The sequence below is a fragment of the Perca fluviatilis genome, chromosome 15, assembly GCF_010015445.1.
Source record: "Perca fluviatilis chromosome 15, GENO_Pfluv_1.0, whole genome shotgun sequence".
Taxonomy (NCBI): domain Eukaryota; kingdom Metazoa; phylum Chordata; class Actinopteri; order Perciformes; family Percidae; genus Perca; species Perca fluviatilis.
Genome location: NC_053126.1, coordinates 15545799 through 15563474, shown reverse-complemented (window position 1 = coordinate 15563474; position 17676 = coordinate 15545799). Strand labels below are relative to the sequence as shown.

Here is a 17676-nt window from a genome sequence, read left to right as displayed (position 1 = left end):
TGCACCAGAAGGATGCCGATACAGCTTATTTGTAGGCAGGAGTGGTTTATTAACATTAAGAGAAGGGACAAATATGGATTTTTCAACTTTAATTATTCATTAATAACAATTCTGTAAGTATGAGGACTCAGCTCTGCCATCCCCTGAACTAGATACAGTATCTGGTGTTCTTCAATATGGGGAATGGTAACCATGTCCCCACAGCATAATCTTTACTTCTTTGAAAAGAAAACATACACAAACAGAATGACCAACTGACTTACTTGGCACCCAGGCCAGTGTTTCTGTTTGCTACACAAGTATCAGACGGACACATGAGCAGACTAAAGGACAAGAAAACAGCAGGGCGGCCATTTATGCAGGCTGTGTGCCTGGAAAGTTCAGTTTGAGTTGTACCGCCCCACCTGACACTGTTAAGAGACAGTATTAATGTCAGAAGGCATTTCTTTGCTTCCCGGGATCCTCCTCTTTGTCATGTAAAAAAAAAAGAAATAAGAGAATGAAGGATGAAGTACATGAGCAGCAAAATGTTGGAGAACTGGTGGGCACGTAGATCTACTCCAACACGACGGTGCCTCCTGCTGCCTCTAGGGATGCTTTCAGTTTCTCTGCCTCTTCTTTGGATACATTGGCTCGGATTTCTTGGGGCAGAGACTCCACTAGTTTTTTAGACTGGTTTAGGAAGGACAGATACAAAAAAGAAGATATAGTGAGAGGTTACCCAATATGTGAAAACAGGAACTGTGATACTGCCATGAGCAAATATGCAACAATGGTACGATCCAGAACTGGGTACCGAATTCCATACTTTTTTTGGGCACCGACCGATTGACTGTCTAACGTTACACATCCTAGAGACACGCAGGAAAAACTCTATGTTACACACAGAGAGTTGAGGCTTACATAGTAGGAGCTGAAAAATAAATAAAAGGATTGTGCCGTAATGTTGTAATTACTTTTTTATTAAAATGGATTTCATGAAATTGGTATCGAAAAAAGGTATCGTTTCAAAACCGGTTTCAAAGTAACAGTATTAGTATCGGTATCAAAATGTTATGAATGATACCCAGCCCTAAACCGATCATATACTTTTTTTAAAAGGCCCAATATTAGCAATTTGTGAATTGTGGTGTTAAAGAGAGGCTGTCCAAACATTCCTATTTTACCAGATTAACAACGACAGTTGCGTTTCCACAGATATTGCACCTAACACCATAGGACATTGCAAAGGAAAGCTACGATGAATACTATATCTTTATACACACTTTTAAACTGGTCATTTAATATTGCAGGTCTACTTTAGGCACCATGCAGCTGTATTACTTGGGAAAACGAGTTTTGGATTAAGAGTCTGCATCAGGCACCCTGTGGAGTTTTCTTGCAAAGTTTCTAACCTATACACATTGTGTGTATCCTTGAGGTTTAACAAACATGTTAAATTACTTTGTACTGTCAAAGCCAATTTTATAGAATATTTAAAATCCTGCATTGTTTACATCCATGTTTGCTAAAATGCAGCATCCTCTACAATGGGTTAGTACCGTGCTGCATTTCTTGGCACTTTACCTCCACCTACTGTCAATCAGCAGACATTACTGCTTAGATTTACCAGTGGTCAAAAACTCCACAGGGTACCTTCAAATGACTCACATTAGGTCCCAGGACTGAGCACTAATGATGAGACTTACCTGTACCAGATTCAAGCCTGGGATGCAGTTCTTCACTTCCTTTATAAGTTTCACTTTTTCAGCTGCTTTTAATTCTGTCAGTTTTACTGTGAAGTGAGTCTGCTCTTTCTTGACTGGTAACTCCTCCTCTTCTGCAGCCTAGTTTCACACAAAATGTGAAAATAATAAGAAATCAGTGAAACTTGCAGCGATACAATATGTAGATCCTGTGTCAGAGAAGTGTTGATTCAAAGTTAAAATCATTTTTGAAGTTGTAGTTTATGATGCTGTAGCAGATTAAGTTATATTGTAAAGTAATCCAATTATATGGTCTCCTCTGTACTTACAGCCGCAGGTACAGCTGATGCAACCATCGCCCCCATTGGCATCATTCCAACATCCTGAATGTTCAGAGTTTTCTGCAACCAACAAAAACCAAACCATAACTCAACATGATACCACAGATGCATCACAACAGTCTCTATCTGACAAGGCACACTGTGGTTTAGATTCAGTGACTTTTCCACATACCTTGAGGAGTTCATTGAGGTCTGATACCTCTAATAAAGTGAGGCTGGATATATCATTGACAAGCTGTTGGATTTTGGGAGAATACTGTTTGGGTGCTCCGTCAAGTGCTGGGGTGGCGATGGCATCTGAGTGGGTGGCTGGACTGGTCTTTAGAAGTCTGAGAGCACACAGGGCTGGAGCTTGACGCTGAAGCTGTTGCCTGAAAAATGAAAATGGATTAAATGTGGTCCTCAGAGCTCACAGTGTATACAGATATATTCTATTTCAGCTGAGAGCATCTGCAGTTGACATATGGCATCAAAAGGCATCTGAAATGTGTCTTTACATTTCTCCACAGCTCCTTTTCGACTTTGTCTATGCAGAAACTGTGACTACTATTTACTTAAAAACGTGCTCAGCCTTACAATCAGATAAAAGGAATACAGTTGATATCTCACATATGGGTACGTACTTCCCATCCTTGTCTGGCATCGGCACACCAAATGTTCGGGCAGTGTTTCTCATGCCAGACATGCACTCCAACATTTATTTAATCAATGCATTTGCTTCACAATGTACCAGTGACCAGTTCATTTTGTATCCTAACATATTTAGTTGCGGTAATCACACCTGTCCAACTGTGATCAGCTCAAACATTATGCATTTCGCACTCATTGCAGACCAGTTAAAATGATAATTCTTTCTAAGACTGACTTTGGTCATTTTCAGAGGCTAAAGAAGTGAAATAATGCAATACAAGAAAAAACATATCGATTCATAGATTACTTGACTGACCAATAATTTATGATTAACTATTTTGATAACTGGTTCATCATTTGACTCTGTTTAAAGCAAAACCACCGAACATTCCTCCAGCTTTTCAATTGTGAGGATTCACTGCTTTTCTGTGTCTCATGCAAGAGCAAACTTGATATAAGGTTGAAGAGTGAAGAGTTCACTTTTTGGCTTAGGAAATTGAGATTTTGAGTTGTGATGGAGTTTAAGTTCTCAAAAAAGCAAAGACTGGAATTAAGTCTGCCAAAATAAATATAAATAATTTTAGTTTACCTATCCTGCTAACGTTAACCATCGTTTGATCTCTCAGATATTTATTTTGACACTTTATGGGGGTTGGGGTTATACATTCACCAGGATGGTGTTGCACAGACAGCAGCGACTACTGTCAGTTCTGGTGGCTGCAGTTGCACCGGGTTGGTTTGCTGACATAACGTTACAACCTGTAGTTCATATTAAAGACTTGTGTGCCGTTGTGCACTGAGTCAATTACGAGATGCAGCTTGAGGTTACTTGACCAGCAAAAATATTAATTTCCAGTTACACGAGTGTGACCTTGGCTATCAGAAACATAGCTGCTTCGTGGAGGGAAAATGTCAAACAGCTGCTACTTTTAGATTTTACAACCAAACTAAAGACGAGGATAAAGTGTTGCATAAGCCTACATGCAGGATATTGGGCCACGGTTAAATAGTTAAAGCCTGTAGGGTTCAGTAAGTTACTGCTGGCTAAAGCTAACGCTAGCTAACATACTTAACACACAGCCGTTAAACATGAAACCCCTTTCTGACTGCGGACTATACACCTTCTGTATTCATACGAGCTACGGAGACAACAGCATATTCACAACCAAAATAACAGTCAGCAGTCACCGACTGTCTGCCCTTGGAGATGCAGGCATTCAGACCCTGATGTAACGTTACCGTTACCGTTACTGCTGCCCGGTGTTAACACTACGTGACGGGCTGTGACCCCTCGGCTGAATTCACGTACCGGGGTGTGGCCGCTGCAGCCCACAGCGCGGACCGGAGGCAACGTCTGGTGCAGTACATGTTAACGTTAACTTCTCCCGGTGTCCCTCAAAAATAAAACAAGTCTGTCACAGCCGGGTCTCCTTTCAATCCCTCTGCCTCAAAAGCACATGGCGTCCTTTCTGCTCCTGACCTACCCACAATGCATTGCATGAACTGTTAGAAGTCTACGGGAGCCCATAAGGGACTTAAGAAAAGTATAAATAAATAATGTGAATAACATATTTGTACCTATGATGTATTAATATTATATTATTAATCTTTACAGGTATGAGTTTTTTCATAATTAGTACAAATGTTAAAAGTACCTGCATTAATAACATACATATATTTGTTGAAATGCACAGTCCTGCAATACATTTGTAAAATATTCGCTCATGTATTTTTATACCCGATAATACACAAACACACTTAATGATTAACACTGTTAATTTAAGGTTGTGTTGCAGTTCCTCACTATGAACACAAAACTGCAGTAAACACACTCAGGTATATCATATTATAGCTGCAAATTGTATTATATTATCGATATAATACAAACATGCAATATAATACCACTCATTATGATGATTGGAATTGCTAGTCAGATACTAACTTATTGTATGAATTGATCTCTGTCCCTGTTTCTCTGGGGTGTGTGTTTGTGTGTGTGTGTGTGTGTGTGTGTGTGTGTGTGTGTGTGTGTGTGTGTGTGTGTGTGTGTGTGTGCTACCTGTACTGTACCAGTGCTGAACACTGGGGAGGAGAACAGAGGGAATCCTCTTAACTAGGTAATCTCTGCACCCATCTGCTGTTACAGTCATCCACCACATCCAGCCTCCACCAATATTAGTCCCTGTCACCCAGCACAAGTTAAGGTAAGATGAATCCTCTGAGAAAGAGAAAATCAATAAAATATGATATGGTAACATGTTCTGCTTTTCTCCTCCAGACCATGCTGCTGTCTCCTCAGGCAGAGAGGAACTGGGAGGATCTGTGTTTAGTGCTTGAAGATGTGCTGGAAGACCAGTCCCATAGGGAGCTGTTTGCCTTAGAGTTGGGCTCTGGAACTGGGCAGCATGTCATACGCTTTGCCCAAAAGATGCCCTTTGTTACCTGGCAGCCATCAGACATCAAAGAAGAGTCTCGGGACAGGTTTGTGGCTTATATAAAAAAAAGGCTTCCAATAGTTATGCTGTTTTACGTACATCAGACACAACAATCTATTAATGATCCAAGAGAATAGCAATACTGTAGTCATACAGTGTGTGACAGTAAGCTCAAATGGACAACAGGTTGTACATTTTTCAGTTATGTGGATATGAAACAGCAGCAAGTGATTTATGAGAATCTGATTCTAAATTGTAAATGTACAATTAAGTCTGCATACTTGCTTACAGTATAAAGGCATACATTGCTGCAACCCATGCAAAGAATGTGCGGCAGCCAGTCCACCTGGATGCCAGGGAACCGTGGGAGAAATGGGCAGGCCTTTCTCGCAGATCCTGTGATGTTATTGTTGCCATTAACTTACTGCAATACAGCTCCTTCAAAACAGCACAGGTAGGCCTGGTTATAACAAAACTCAAAGATATTGAGCTAAATTGTAACAAAAAACTGTGTGAATAGCCATAAAAGACAGATCTCAAAATGCTCAAAAAGTGCCAGGACATGTTTCATGAACATTTTTTTTTTATCATTTTCCAAGGGTGTTTTCAATGGAGCCGGTCAGATCCTCAGGCAAAATGGCCTTTTGATAACATATGCGGTACGCACCAACAGTCATGCACTCAAAATAGCACGATGTCATCATGTGAGTGTTAAGTGCAAAAGCTGACACCTTTCCAAATCTTGTTCCAGGTGTATGCTGTTAATGGCACTATTACACCAAGTTGTAATGAACATCTGGATGCAGAGCTTCGACAAATGTGAGCGGCTGTTTATTTCCTCTAATACAACATGGCAACAATGTGTGTCTGGTAAAGCTCTGGTAGCAGGGTGTAAATTGATTTATTCAATGCAACACAGGGATCCAGAGTGGGGTCTTCCAGACATCAATGTGTTGAGACAGCTGGCCTATGGGAACGAGATGCGTATGGAGAGGATCGTGAGTCACATACTATAACTTTAATTAACTAACTTGGTATATAACTACAACTTAGCATTTACATCTGTATTGTTTTTAATTTCCAGATTGAGATGAAAGAATACTACAAATGCCTCATCTTCAGAAAACTTTAAAGAAGCCATACTGCACAAAGGAAAATAAAGTTTTGTATACCAATGCACAAGTTAAAGCACATTTCATCTTATCACTCATTAATGTAATGTTATGGCCTTTACCCCTATTATTCAAACGTCGATCAATGTGACATGGAACACTGTATTTACATGAATAAAAGTTGTCATACAATTCATGTCTTTTGAAATCCTGCGGAAGGTTTTAGAAAAAAAAAATCCAAGATAAAGCAAGGGGACAATGAGAACCAGATATTTATTAAATATAATTTTAAAATTACTTTTAAAGTCAGACAGATAAGTATGATGGAAAAAAGAAGTTCACAGATGGCAACTGAAGGGTTACGGAAATCACTGATTGGATGTGTGTGATACATACATGCGGTACTCAATGTTCGCTCTGTAAGCATTTCCACTTCTACGGAGCGCCAAGTATATTTAAAAAAAATAAAAAATTCCCAACTGTACTTACTATGTAGATATCCTTATCTGTGACAGTTACAACCAAATGCACAGTGAGATGGGGTGCCTGGAGGTCATCTGCAGTTAATTGGAGGTTAAGGTCTTATCTTGCGACGGTTCTTTATCATCGGCAACAGAAATCCTTTTAATTAAGAGATGTGGGATGCTATTAGGGTTGCTGTACTGCTTTAGTATGTATATGTATGCCCACTAGTTGTGTCATTTAATTTAACTTAGAAAAGTATATTAGGATTAAACAACCACCCAGTTATCACTCATCCCACAATGTACAATCCCTGCATATGCGTTTCGTTATTTAAGAAAACTACATTAAGACACCGGATATTCCAAGCAGTGCACAACAAATAATGCCAAAAACAAGATGACGCTAGTTTCTGTGCTCATGAACCGAAAACTACAGCTGGAATGGCAAGCTGTGGACCTGACGGAGATGTGAGATAGTGCCGTTTATTTCCTTTGACTGTGCTTTCTCTCCATAGACATCACTCTTTGTCTTCACACCCACACTCTTAAACAGCACATACTGTCCAGATGTCTCTCAATCACTGCCCAAACTGTTAGGATATGTTGCAGTAGTTCACTTCCATTCCAGAAAATAATGAAAATGTAACATGCAAATTATGCTTTAGAAAAATATGAGACAAAGGATGGTTATATCTTGTCTTCTTTTTATCCTAAATTATTATATTTTCTTATCTTTTAAGTTTAATACCACTGACTATTTCTGAGCTGCAGTTATTCATTTAATAAGGAAATACTACATACATATCAGCTGGAAAGAGGGAAAAAGAGGGTGGGTTTGTTGCCTGTCTTGCAGCTTTCCCATACTTCAGTGAGGGAGAGGCAAGAAGAGCCACAGTTCTGCAACATCATCACAATATTTTACATTGCCACAACATCACAGCAAGGTGGAAGGTGTGTGTTTCCAGAGGGCAGAGAGTCTGGAAAGTGAGGAGAAAGACCAAATGAGGAGGGGGTGTAGTGTGTCAGACCCTGCAGCGTGCAGGCTTTCAGTCAAAGGAGATGAGTTGAGCCTCAGCGCTGCCGGGCACAGCCTGAGAGACCTGCTGTTGCTGCTGCTGCGGACCACCAGGGGGAGCCACCTAGCAAGAAAAGAAGGTAAAAGTAAAAATATGAGGATGAGCAAGGATTGAGATTGAAATAACCTCAAAAGTAAAAAAATAAAAGATACAAATACATCGTTAACAGAGCTTCTTGTGTCAGTATGAAAGACACTTTAATTTGCCACAGTCCGTTGCAAACTCTTTACAAGGTTTTCTTAATGCTAACATCTGGTGGCAAGAGGCTGACCTGTTGGTACATGGGCGGCTGGCCTGGCATGTACTGCTGTTGGGGGGGCATATTGGGGTCCTGTCCTGGCAATGCTGAAATCATGTTCTGCATGCTGTATGGCTGGTAGCCCATGTAACCCATACCATTAGTGGGGGCAGGCTGGGACATGGGGGGCATACTCTGGGCCTGAGACACTGAATTCTGCACAGAACAAGGACAACAGTTAGTGGGCTAATTATTTCTCTTTAGGTTGGTGGTAGTTTGATCAGAAAATAAAAAGGGGAGTCAATCAGACCTGGTAGCCCTGTGTGGGTGTGGGCTGATAGTTGGAGTAGGGTGGACTAGTAGTGGGCGGACCCTGACCAGCAGGAGGAGCAGGTTGCCCATTGCTGCCTGCAGCCTGGTACATGTACGCATTAACCATATTGGGATCTGGAGGAAAAGAGGACAATCAGTCACACGCAGGAGCACACTTGATTGAAGTATCATGCCAAATGTTTCCTGACTGAATATATTGCAGTAGGACAATAAAAAAAAAAAAAAAAAGTAGATTTTCTAGTGCCGAAGCTATTAAAAGTTTGTGTTCTTACCTGGGGCAGCACTGGGCATGGCCTGGTACTGTGGTGGTGCAGTCTGCCCAGGCGGGTTCATATAGATGTTGTGCATAGGTGAACCCTCCACAGAACCAGCAGGACTGAAGGTGCCTGGATAGCTCGGTGGAGCACCAGGCTGGTACACCACCCCTCCTGCCACATTGGGGGGCAAAGACTGCATCTGCGTAACAGCACATACTATATTATCAGACATTTATTTATTTACATTTATTATTAAGATTTATGAAGAGGTAAATATGGTGTCTACTGTAAATACTCAATTTATTGGAAATGGAAAAATGTGACCAATAAAATAAAAAATTTGAATTACAAAGAAGAACGCAGTTAATACTGGATTGCATTGAAGGCCCATGTGTCATGCCAACTATTCGCACTGGGTGCTACCCTCGCAATCAATCTGCTAATCCTAATAACGTATGCAGTGTGTACCTGGGCGTAAGGCAGCGAGAAAGCAGGCATTTGGGCTCTCATCTGGACTGTGTGTTTCTGCTGCTCCAGACGCATCTGCCTTTCCTTTTCCTGCTCCTGGAGGCGCTGGATGGCCAGCTGTCGTTGCATCTCCAGGTACTCCTGCAGTTCAAAGACAAACACTTGTGACCATGGTAACGAATAGTGCATCAATATCTGCATTTTGGAGAGACCCATTTCATTACCTGTTTCTTCTGCCTCATGATCTCCAGTTTTTGTGCCAGCTGGATCTGCCTCTGTCTCTCCGCTTCCTCTGCAGCGCGACGCAGCTTCTCTCTGTGTTCGTCCCGAAGTGCGTTGAGGGCTGCCCGAGCATCACGCACCTGAGCCAACTTGTCCTGCAGCCCTTCATAGTACACTGTAGACAACATACAGGATGTGATAGTTCAGAGACTGGACACGCAGGGTGACGGAAATGCGTTGGCTAACACAAACTCATGCATAGCTAACACTCACATCGCTTCTCATCTAGCTGGTTGAGGATGTCCAACAGCTGTGGATGCATGTTGTTAATGGATTGGAAGAGTGAGAGCACAGCACTGTCGTTGGTGATGCTGCGTCCACGCATGTGGTTGCTCTTCATGCGGTTAAGGAAGGTGGTGACAGAATTCTGCAGAGCCTTCAGGAACTGCTCATGGTTCTCCTCCGACTCCCCGTTCTGGTACTGCTGCTGAAGGCGGGACGAGAGGGAACCAAAATGCGGAGAGTCATTTGTGGTCTGCCAAATCCAGTTCAGCTAGCCATACAAAAATAAATAAAAATACTACTACAAACATCTGCTCTCAGCACAAAGTTTCAACATACCTCCACTATGCTGACTGGCTGGACAGAGACAGGGACAGCGACGGGGACATGACTTTCTACTGGCTGACTGATTGGCGGAAGGGACTCAGCCAATGGCACAGAGGCAGGGGCTGAGGGGGTGGGACTCTTGCGAGCCTCTTCCTGTTTCTTCTCCCAGTACGTTCTGTTCAGGTAACGGGCCAGCTGCAATAATGTGAAAGATTACCATCAGTATTATAAGCATGATGTAAGATTCCAATTAGTCTTCCATTTGCAGGTAGAAAGAAGAAAGATATACCACATGTACCTCAGGGTCTACATCTTCAGCTGATGGAGCAGAGGAGTTCTGGAGAGAGCATATAGTTCACATTGGTCAGTAACAAAACATAGTTCAATAAGATGCTCAATAATCAGCAGACTGTTGAACCTTGTTTTAATCGTGGAAAAAAGGTTTGGTAGTGTAAATAATTGAGTTTGCCAGAGAGAAAAGCTTGATGTATACTTCTGCGTAAAATTTACGCCGTTGCTACGTACGTAGGTACATTGAGACACAAAGCTACGCCGTAGCCTGACGTGCACGTCTCGAAAGATTTAAATACACGTCGCGGCTCGTTCATGGCTTGGTAGCGATTCATTCCCCCTCCCCCCCGACTCATATCCTGGTTCTCCTTCTCCATAAACAACATGAAATCAAGGAGAGGGTTAACTTTTCCTCCTACAGATGTCCCACCTTGGTCAGAAAACACAGGGGACACACGGTTTCTCTTACTAAGACTCTAGAGTCAGTACTCGCTCCGAAGATAATCGCCGTCACTCTATCACCCACTCCACCTATACACCCACACACACACACAAACATTGAAAGCTCTGCGTGGAGCCTCCACAGAACCATAAAAAAGCTAAAGGCAGCATGAGAAAAAGTCTTACCACCGGGGAAGTGTAGAGGGTGCTGACTGGTGGTGCTGAGGAAGTTACTGGAGTGGGATCAGCTTTGGGGTACATTGAGTAGGAGTTCTTTTGCCTCTGTAAGTACACATACAGGTATGTATCACTTTCTCTTAATAAACAGACAATAAACAATACAAAAGGGAAATTTTTGCTGTTTAACTCACCATTCGCTCCTTCTCCTCAGCCTCGCTCTGGGAAAGGGCAATGGCCAGCTGCAGCTCCTCCTCCTCCTGCAGTGCTGCCTCATCTCTCTTGGGAGGCATCTGGTAAGAGAGTAGAGCAATTGTAAGATCCACAAACCTCATTAATGGGTGGATAAAAAAAAATCTAAATCTGACTGATTGTTAGCTGATTTATTGCCATAGTAAGTTTTTACTTGCAAGGAATTTGCCTTGGTGTATTTGGTGTATACAATAAACATTAAAATGGGAATGAACAATATATCAAAGTACACGTCATTCAAGAACATAAAATAGAAACATTTCATAAAAAAATATGTAAAAGACACTATAACAAATATGTACAATATTATTGTTTTAAAAATGAAATGAAAGCTGTATCGTTTTGGTGCAGGGTGTGCATAAATATTAATCAGGGGATGTGCAAAAGTTCACAGTATATATAATATACGCAATTGTCAGGGACAATAGTCCAGGAAGTGTGTTAATGTAACATGTAGTGATTGTGTGTCCATGGCAGCCGCAGCAATCGCGACCACTCAAGACAATGCTTTTGATTCCACTAGCCGCGGCTCTCCGCTTCAGGGACACGCTGGTCTAAAGGCTCAGCCTATTTTTGACAGAGCTGCGAAGCGTTGCACAAGCCGAGCAGGAAGTGGAATGGCGAGAGCATTCAATCTATTTTCAAAATAAACACCCTGTGCAGACTCCCGAATGTTATCACATCACTAGACTATTTTAACAACTTAAACACAGTCAAAAAAACTAAAAATCTTTGATCAAAAAACTATTTACTTTTATGGTAGAAGCACAAATATCCAGAAAAAAAAATCAACTAAATCTGCAAGCAAAACACTGCTTCTGAAACGCTCCTGGTGTGGTATGACGCAAGGCACAGGACGGAACAAAACCATGGAGCAGCCAGAATGCAGCGCATCTGCGCCTAATGGAATCCCCCGGTCAAGAGTCCGTCAGTGGGGGTTTCGGGCCTTCTTGATGAGGAAGTATCAGCCGCAATCTTTCCTGCCCATCACAGGGCAAAACATCTTCCAATACAGAGCAGGGTGAGGCCAAGAGGATGATTAAAATACATAACTTTTTTTTTTTTTCCTTCTATTGCAACCACTTTGACCATCGACTAAGCCATCTCATTATCTACTTCTACCTGGGATTGTTGGGAGAGCGGGCTGGTCAGGTACTCAGGAGGCAGCTCGGCGATGCCTGGGGTGGGGGCTTTTCCTTCAGCTTTCTTCAAGGGAGGAGAAAGGGAGGGGTGGCTGGTAAAGAAAAGGGATCAGGGAGTATAAACAACCTTGTTGAATCAGAAGAAAGCATGCTGCTTGAGACACCACGTTCGCTACAAAAACAGAATACAAGAAAGTGCATACTTCTGTCAATGCGGCAAAATCTTCTACATTTGTTATTCTAATAAAAACATTTTTACACATTTTTAATCTACATTCAGATTTGGATCTGCATTTTTGTCATACAAACTATACATGTTATAAAAGAGTTTATGGCATATCAAAAAACTACTTAATTACTTCTTTAGGGCCATCTAATGTGTTATGTATCAAATGTGGGATGTATTGCATTGTATTTGTTGTAATGAAAAACAGCTAATTCAAAATTGTGATAGAATACATTATAAATGGCTAACAGACAAACAGGAAATGAAATTCGACGCATAGATAAGGGTCCAAGCTAAACATGATAGAAAACCCTAAACTAAGAAGCGATTAAGGATGACAGTAATTAGGAACAAAACAATCTAAAACTATTGCATACTTACATAAGTATATACTACAGCATAACTTGAGCAAGAGAACAATTTACAATGCCAGTGTCATGCAGCTAATGTAGTTGTCTACAGTTATAAAGGCACTGTTCAGAGCCACCATACTTCATCCTCCGAGACTGAAAATTCACACTAGTTACATCACATCTGGGGACCCACTTGTTAAGTAGCTCAAAGCAGGGCTCACACACACGCACTTCCTTCTCTATGCCAAACTTGGGAATGGTGGAGCACTTAGACGAACACTTGCCACAGAAAATCTGGCCGCAGGCTCGACAGTGGTGCTGGAAAAGCAAAGAACACAAATCAAAGTCAACTTCTGCACATGCGAAACCTGTAACTGAATGAAGGAAACCATAAAAAGTGCCCTAGTTTCAAGAAAGCCCAACCTACCTTTCTTGTCATAACTCCAAACTGGACTCTGCACCGGTGGCACTCCTCGGCATCAACCCAGTCTGGGGCCTGGACAAAGCAGACAGACCACATATTACAACAGATATGGTCACTGGAGCTTTGTGTGCAGTCATCCTTTCTTCTTAATAGTTCAGTGTCAATGATCACACAACTCATGCTTATTCTACAGGTATCACCCATTTCATAGTAGGCCTGCACGATAAATCGTTATAAAAAAAATAAAATAAAAATAAATCGCGATTCACCCGTTTGCGATTTAATTTTTAAATGACTTCAATTTTTTTTTTGCTCCAATTAATTTATTGAAAGCATTTGACATTGACATGCTTTAATTATGTTAAGACATGTTCAAGGAGTTCAGATAGAGCCTGTATCAGGGCCATATTTAGTTCAATGTGTTATAGGTCACTATTTTTGGTAGCCTACTGTACTAAAATGGCCAGTATGTACTTTATTTCTTTATTCATTGAAGCCTCTATGTTTAGAGTGCTTTAGGTGCCGAAAAAAATCTATGTTTCGTACTGCCAATTTATTTTGTTTTGTCATGGTTCATGTGTGCAATAAACATTACACTTCGTGGGGAAAAACATCATGGCAGAGAATTGTGATATCAATTCTAAGCTAAAAAAAAAATCGTGATTCATATTTTTCCACGAATCGTGCGGGCCTACTTTATAGCCCTAACTCACATCAAACAAGAAAAACTAAATGTCTCACTCTCTCAGCTGCAAACATTGCATCACTCTCCTTAAACTCGGGGAACACATGACCTATGAGAAAAGAAAATGAAAATAAACCTGTTAAACATACAGTATGATACTAGTAGAGCATTAATATAAGTTAAAAATCATACATAATAATTGTTTTATAATAAAACGTACCATCTTTTTTAAATATTGCATGAGCTTTCAGTTGAGTTTTAGTCATTAAAACATTGTTGTAATTGTATAAATATATATTGATGTGTTTTTCTTATATTTAATTGTAGCACAGACAGAGCTGAGAAACATTTATCTTTATCTTTTAGAGATCCTTGGGCTTCATTTCAGGCAAATAAATTTAAGTAAAATACAGCATGGGTCCACTTACCTTCCACTTTCATGATCTGATAGGTGTCTTGGACCACCTTATATTTGGGTTCGTTGCGGAAGGCGTGAGCCCAGGCCTGGATCAGGTACAGGATCTTGTTTCTTACGTTTGGTTCCGTCTGTTTCTGGTGGTAAAAGAACCACACAGTGAAATAAAAAGTCTCTACACCTCTAAATCCCTCTGGTGTTTATATTCTATGTTTCTGTTTTCACATAACATTGGTACAACTGAGCTTTTCAAACACAAACTAAATCAAAATACACTGTGTTTGGTGAAAAGAACTGAGGTGGGAAGTCCCTTGTTTTGGTCTGTCACAAGGCTATGACATCATCAGGAAGTGGAAACCAGGTTAGGGGGGAGGAGTTCGTGTCACATGATACAGCCAAGATCCAATCACATATTGCTAACTCACGCTGTCATGCAGGCAGCCGCCTGATGTGACAAGGCTTCCAGACAAAATATGGTCAGACATATCACCCTGTCTATGTATAACAGGGTAAAAACACTGCACAGATATTCATTTGATATTATTTAACCCGATTGATTAGAGGTGAAACAAGTAGTCGATTAATTGATCAACATAAAATTAATCAGGAAAAAAAAACAGAATGACAATTAATCATTTCAGACATTTTATCAACCAAAAATGCCAAAATTTTCACTGGTTCCGGCATCTTAAATATAAGGATTTGCTGCTTTTCTTGGTTTTATATCTTTGTGAACTGAATATGTTTGGGTTTTAGACTGCTGGTTGAACAAAACAAGAGATCTGAAGATGTTAGTTATCACTTAGTCGAATAATCAAAAAAATGAATTGACACATTAACAGACAACAAAATAATCATTAGTTGCAGCACTAAACCCAATTAAATAAATGCTGCAACTGACTTCAGTTCACCTTTTTTGTCAGCTAATCCAGCTTCACAATGAAAAGACAGTACTGACCAGAACAAAGGTCAAAACTCACAGTATGTAGGGACTGTGAAAAAAATTGTAGCAAGGAAAGTACATTGGAAATTAAACAGAGCAGGATTATGAAGTTCAAGAAATTAATACAATGGGGGTCACCTTAAGTAAATCCTTCAGTTCCTCCATAGTTTGTTTACTCGCCACCTCATCGTGGACTGTCTGGCCACAGTTCTTCACCACTGACTCCAGGACCTGAAGGGGAGGTCACATAATCATTCACTATGCCAACTACGTTAGACATATTTCACCAAAGCAGCTTTTTCCAAACGAAGAGGTGACAAAATGAAAGCTGCAAAGATGAATCGATTAATTGTCAACTATTAAATTAATTGGCAAATTTTGATAATCGATTGATTGGTTTGAGTCATATTTTCTAGTTTCTTTACTCCTCTGACAGTAAACTGAATATCTTTGAGTTGTGGGCAAAACAAGACATTTGAAGACATCATCTTGGGCTTTGGAAAACACACATTTTATAGACCAAACAATTAATCGACAATGAAAATAATTGTTAGGTGCAGCCCTAGACAAAATTGTGACAATACAGCACACACGTCTTACTTCAAGTGCGTAGAGGGCCACATGTGGATTTTTGTCATTCAGCTTCTTCTTAATGGCCCCAATGGCATATTTAGCTCTGCAAGGAACAAAACAAGAATATTGCTCAGTAGAAATATCAAGGCAATAAATTAAGTTAGCAAGGCACACAAAAAACAATAAACCCAATATTCTAATTATCTATTTTCAACTTCAACAGCTAATGATATGAATGTAGAGGGAAGTCGACAGAATGACTTACTGTGCGTCTCCTTGTCGAATGAGATCACAGATCTGCAGGATGGATTCCCAGTCAGTCTCCAGCAGCAGCTGACTGGTGGCTTTATCTGCAATTAATACAGATGGTTAAAGCTTTAGAACATTAAACAGTATTGTCTGTCTAATATCAATATCAGCTACACCAAACAAACATGACAAAAAAAACATACCAGGCTTCCTCCTCTCCTAATTACAGTGTTGTAACATTTGACTTTGCCAAAGTGGGCAACTGTCTCAGACCCCAAATGCCACAACTTGAATATTTGGCAATTGGTTTATGGTAATAAGTTTACTAATTGTATCTTTGGGAATATGGAAATATGCACAGCTACGGTACATTATCCACTAAAATAATAAGGTGGGCTATGCTTCGGATACTCTGATGATCTTGAGGCCCTGTGTCAACATTTAGGCTAGTTTTAGAAACTAAATTACGTAAGTCAATACCGTGCTTACACGTTGGATATTTCTTAACTTCTGTGTTTTAAATTACCACATCACAGCAACAAAACAAAAAATACTGTACAAAATGCACACAGAGTTGTTTATCAACTGAGTGCCAGCCGCTCATTTTTAGCCCAGGGCCCCCTAGAAGGTCAGATTAGGCCATCAATATCATCTGAAAGGCATGTATAAAAGTGTGTTGATACATAATTGTCTGCCAGTTATTAATTTAACTTCCAAGACATTGGTTTTATCTGACGGGACTGTCAATTTTCAACATATCTAGCTACATGTATGACAAAGTTGATATTTTTTTCCTGGGATAGTGCTAGTGTAAGCTAAGCTAATTAGCCACCTAACGTTACCTTTGCCAGCTGTATTTGAATGAAAACGTGTCTAATTCAGTGTAACGTTGATCTAAACAAGGACTAACGTTAGATAAGCGGCTAGCTAGCTAGCTAATTATAATTGTCTAGCAACTAGCTACGTTAGCTTATCAACCTGTTGTGGACTTAACACTAAAAGTAATAATTTATCTATCTCACAAATGACAATGTTGTGCATCTTGTGCTGCTTGGCTATTGGGATAGCTGAGCCATGTCATCAGTTATACAGTAACATTAACATTATTACTGAATCACTAACGTTAGCTAACGTTAAATGACATTTAATAGCCAGGTTTAGCTTGGCTAATAGCACGAAGGTAAGACAAGGATAAGATAGCGTAGCTTTGATTGGACTTTATGCAACGGACACATAATACTGTATTTGCTACTTAGTTCGGTTGCTAATTTAAGTGAGCCCTCCATCTGGGCCTCTAAACAAAGCGAAATTGTTAGCAGGCTAAAGGTAGCTGGCCTGAGAGCCACAGCCCCAGCGTCTGTCAAAACAATACGCTGGAAAATATCGCACTTTGACTAATAAACTATTAACTTAACGAATGTAATGATAACTTACCCAGAAGCCTCTCAAAGGTACCTCCACCTTTTCCCATATTAACCTAGATTCAACGTCTCAAAGTAGCTGTCGAGGCGTCTTGTTTAGTGAAGGGATCCTGATATGCTCACCGCTGATGAGGTTAGCCTGTTAGCTTCTGTGTTAGCAACGGACGGAGCACAGCTGTACAGCTCTTCCTACTTCCCACTTCCGCCGTAGAAC

General features: G+C 40.5%; 3 protein-coding genes across 8 annotated transcripts; 1 reads left to right on the top strand and 2 right to left on the bottom strand.

Moving 5' to 3' along the window:
- Positions 1-71: 71 nt before the first annotated feature.
- mrpl12 (mitochondrial ribosomal protein L12) lies at positions 72-4157 on the bottom strand. The gene is made up of 5 exons (XM_039826210.1): positions 3966-4157; positions 2199-2397; positions 2015-2086; positions 1689-1826; positions 72-672 (listed from the first exon to the last, which is right to left on the bottom strand). The coding sequence occupies exons 1-5, from the start codon at positions 4022-4024 to the stop codon at positions 556-558; spliced, it is 585 nt and encodes a 194-aa protein (XP_039682144.1). The 5' UTR covers positions 4025-4157; the 3' UTR covers positions 72-555.
- Positions 4158-4737: 580 nt separating this feature from the next.
- zgc:103625 (methyltransferase-like 26 B) lies at positions 4738-6395 on the top strand. Of its 2 annotated transcripts, XM_039825157.1 has the most exons (7): positions 4738-4860; positions 4935-5137; positions 5383-5545; positions 5691-5750; positions 5843-5910; positions 6011-6089; positions 6176-6395. In XM_039825157.1, the coding sequence occupies exons 2-7, from the start codon at positions 4938-4940 to the stop codon at positions 6221-6223; spliced, it is 618 nt and encodes a 205-aa protein (XP_039681091.1). In that variant the 5' UTR covers positions 4738-4860; positions 4935-4937; the 3' UTR covers positions 6224-6395. The 2 variants fall into 2 exon arrangements, with proteins under 2 accessions (XP_039681091.1, XP_039681090.1); XM_039825156.1 differs by having other exon boundaries at positions 4807-5137.
- Positions 6396-6457: 62 nt separating this feature from the next.
- On the bottom strand, positions 6458-17659 carry hgs (hepatocyte growth factor-regulated tyrosine kinase substrate). Of its 5 annotated transcripts, none has more exons than XM_039825150.1 (20): positions 17476-17512; positions 16058-16142; positions 15820-15895; positions 15358-15450; positions 14290-14413; positions 13918-13970; positions 13180-13248; positions 12946-13070; positions 12148-12265; positions 10974-11072; positions 10789-10884; positions 10169-10207; positions 9883-10065; positions 9535-9748; positions 9264-9436; positions 9040-9180; positions 8587-8770; positions 8292-8428; positions 8015-8197; positions 6458-7806 (listed from the first exon to the last, which is right to left on the bottom strand). In XM_039825150.1, the coding sequence occupies exons 1-20, from the start codon at positions 17510-17512 to the stop codon at positions 7714-7716; spliced, it is 2322 nt and encodes a 773-aa protein (XP_039681084.1). In that variant the 3' UTR covers positions 6458-7713. The 5 variants fall into 5 exon arrangements, with proteins under 5 accessions (XP_039681084.1, XP_039681085.1, XP_039681089.1 ...); XM_039825151.1 differs by having other exon boundaries at positions 7665-7806; positions 9535-9745; positions 17476-17659; XM_039825155.1 differs by having other exon boundaries at positions 7665-7806; positions 9535-9745; positions 12154-12265; positions 17476-17659.
- Positions 17660-17676: the final 17 nt, after the last annotated feature.

Coding starts and splice junctions, on each gene's coding strand:
- mrpl12 (XM_039826210.1), bottom strand. CDS start 4,024: ATGTACTGCACCAGACGTTGCCTCCGGTCCGCGCTGTGGGCTGCAGCG. Junction 2,398..3,965: donor GCTGCAGCGGCCACACCCCG/GTACGTGAATTC, acceptor TTCATTTTTCAG/GCAACAGCTTCAGCGTCAAG. Junction 673..1,688: donor CAGGCTTGAATCTGGTACAG/GTAAGTCTCATC, acceptor TTCCTAAACCAG/TCTAAAAAACTAGTGGAGTC.
- hgs (XM_039825150.1), bottom strand. CDS start 17,512: ATGGGAAAAGGTGGAGGTACCTTTGAGAGGCTTCTGG. Junction 13,071..13,179: donor TTGGAGTTATGACAAGAAAG/GTAGGTTGGGCT, acceptor TTGCTTTTCCAG/CACCACTGTCGAGCCTGCGG. Junction 7,807..8,014: donor AGCCGCCCATGTACCAACAG/GTCAGCCTCTTG, acceptor TTTTCTTGCTAG/GTGGCTCCCCCTGGTGGTCC.
- zgc:103625 (XM_039825156.1), top strand. CDS start 4,866: ATGAATCCTCTGAGAAAGAGAAAATCAATAAAATATGATATGGTAACA. Junction 5,546..5,690: donor GCTCCTTCAAAACAGCACAG/GTAGGCCTGGTT, acceptor TCATTTTCCAAG/GGTGTTTTCAATGGAGCCGG. Junction 6,090..6,175: donor AGATGCGTATGGAGAGGATC/GTGAGTCACATA, acceptor TTTAATTTCCAG/ATTGAGATGAAAGAATACTA.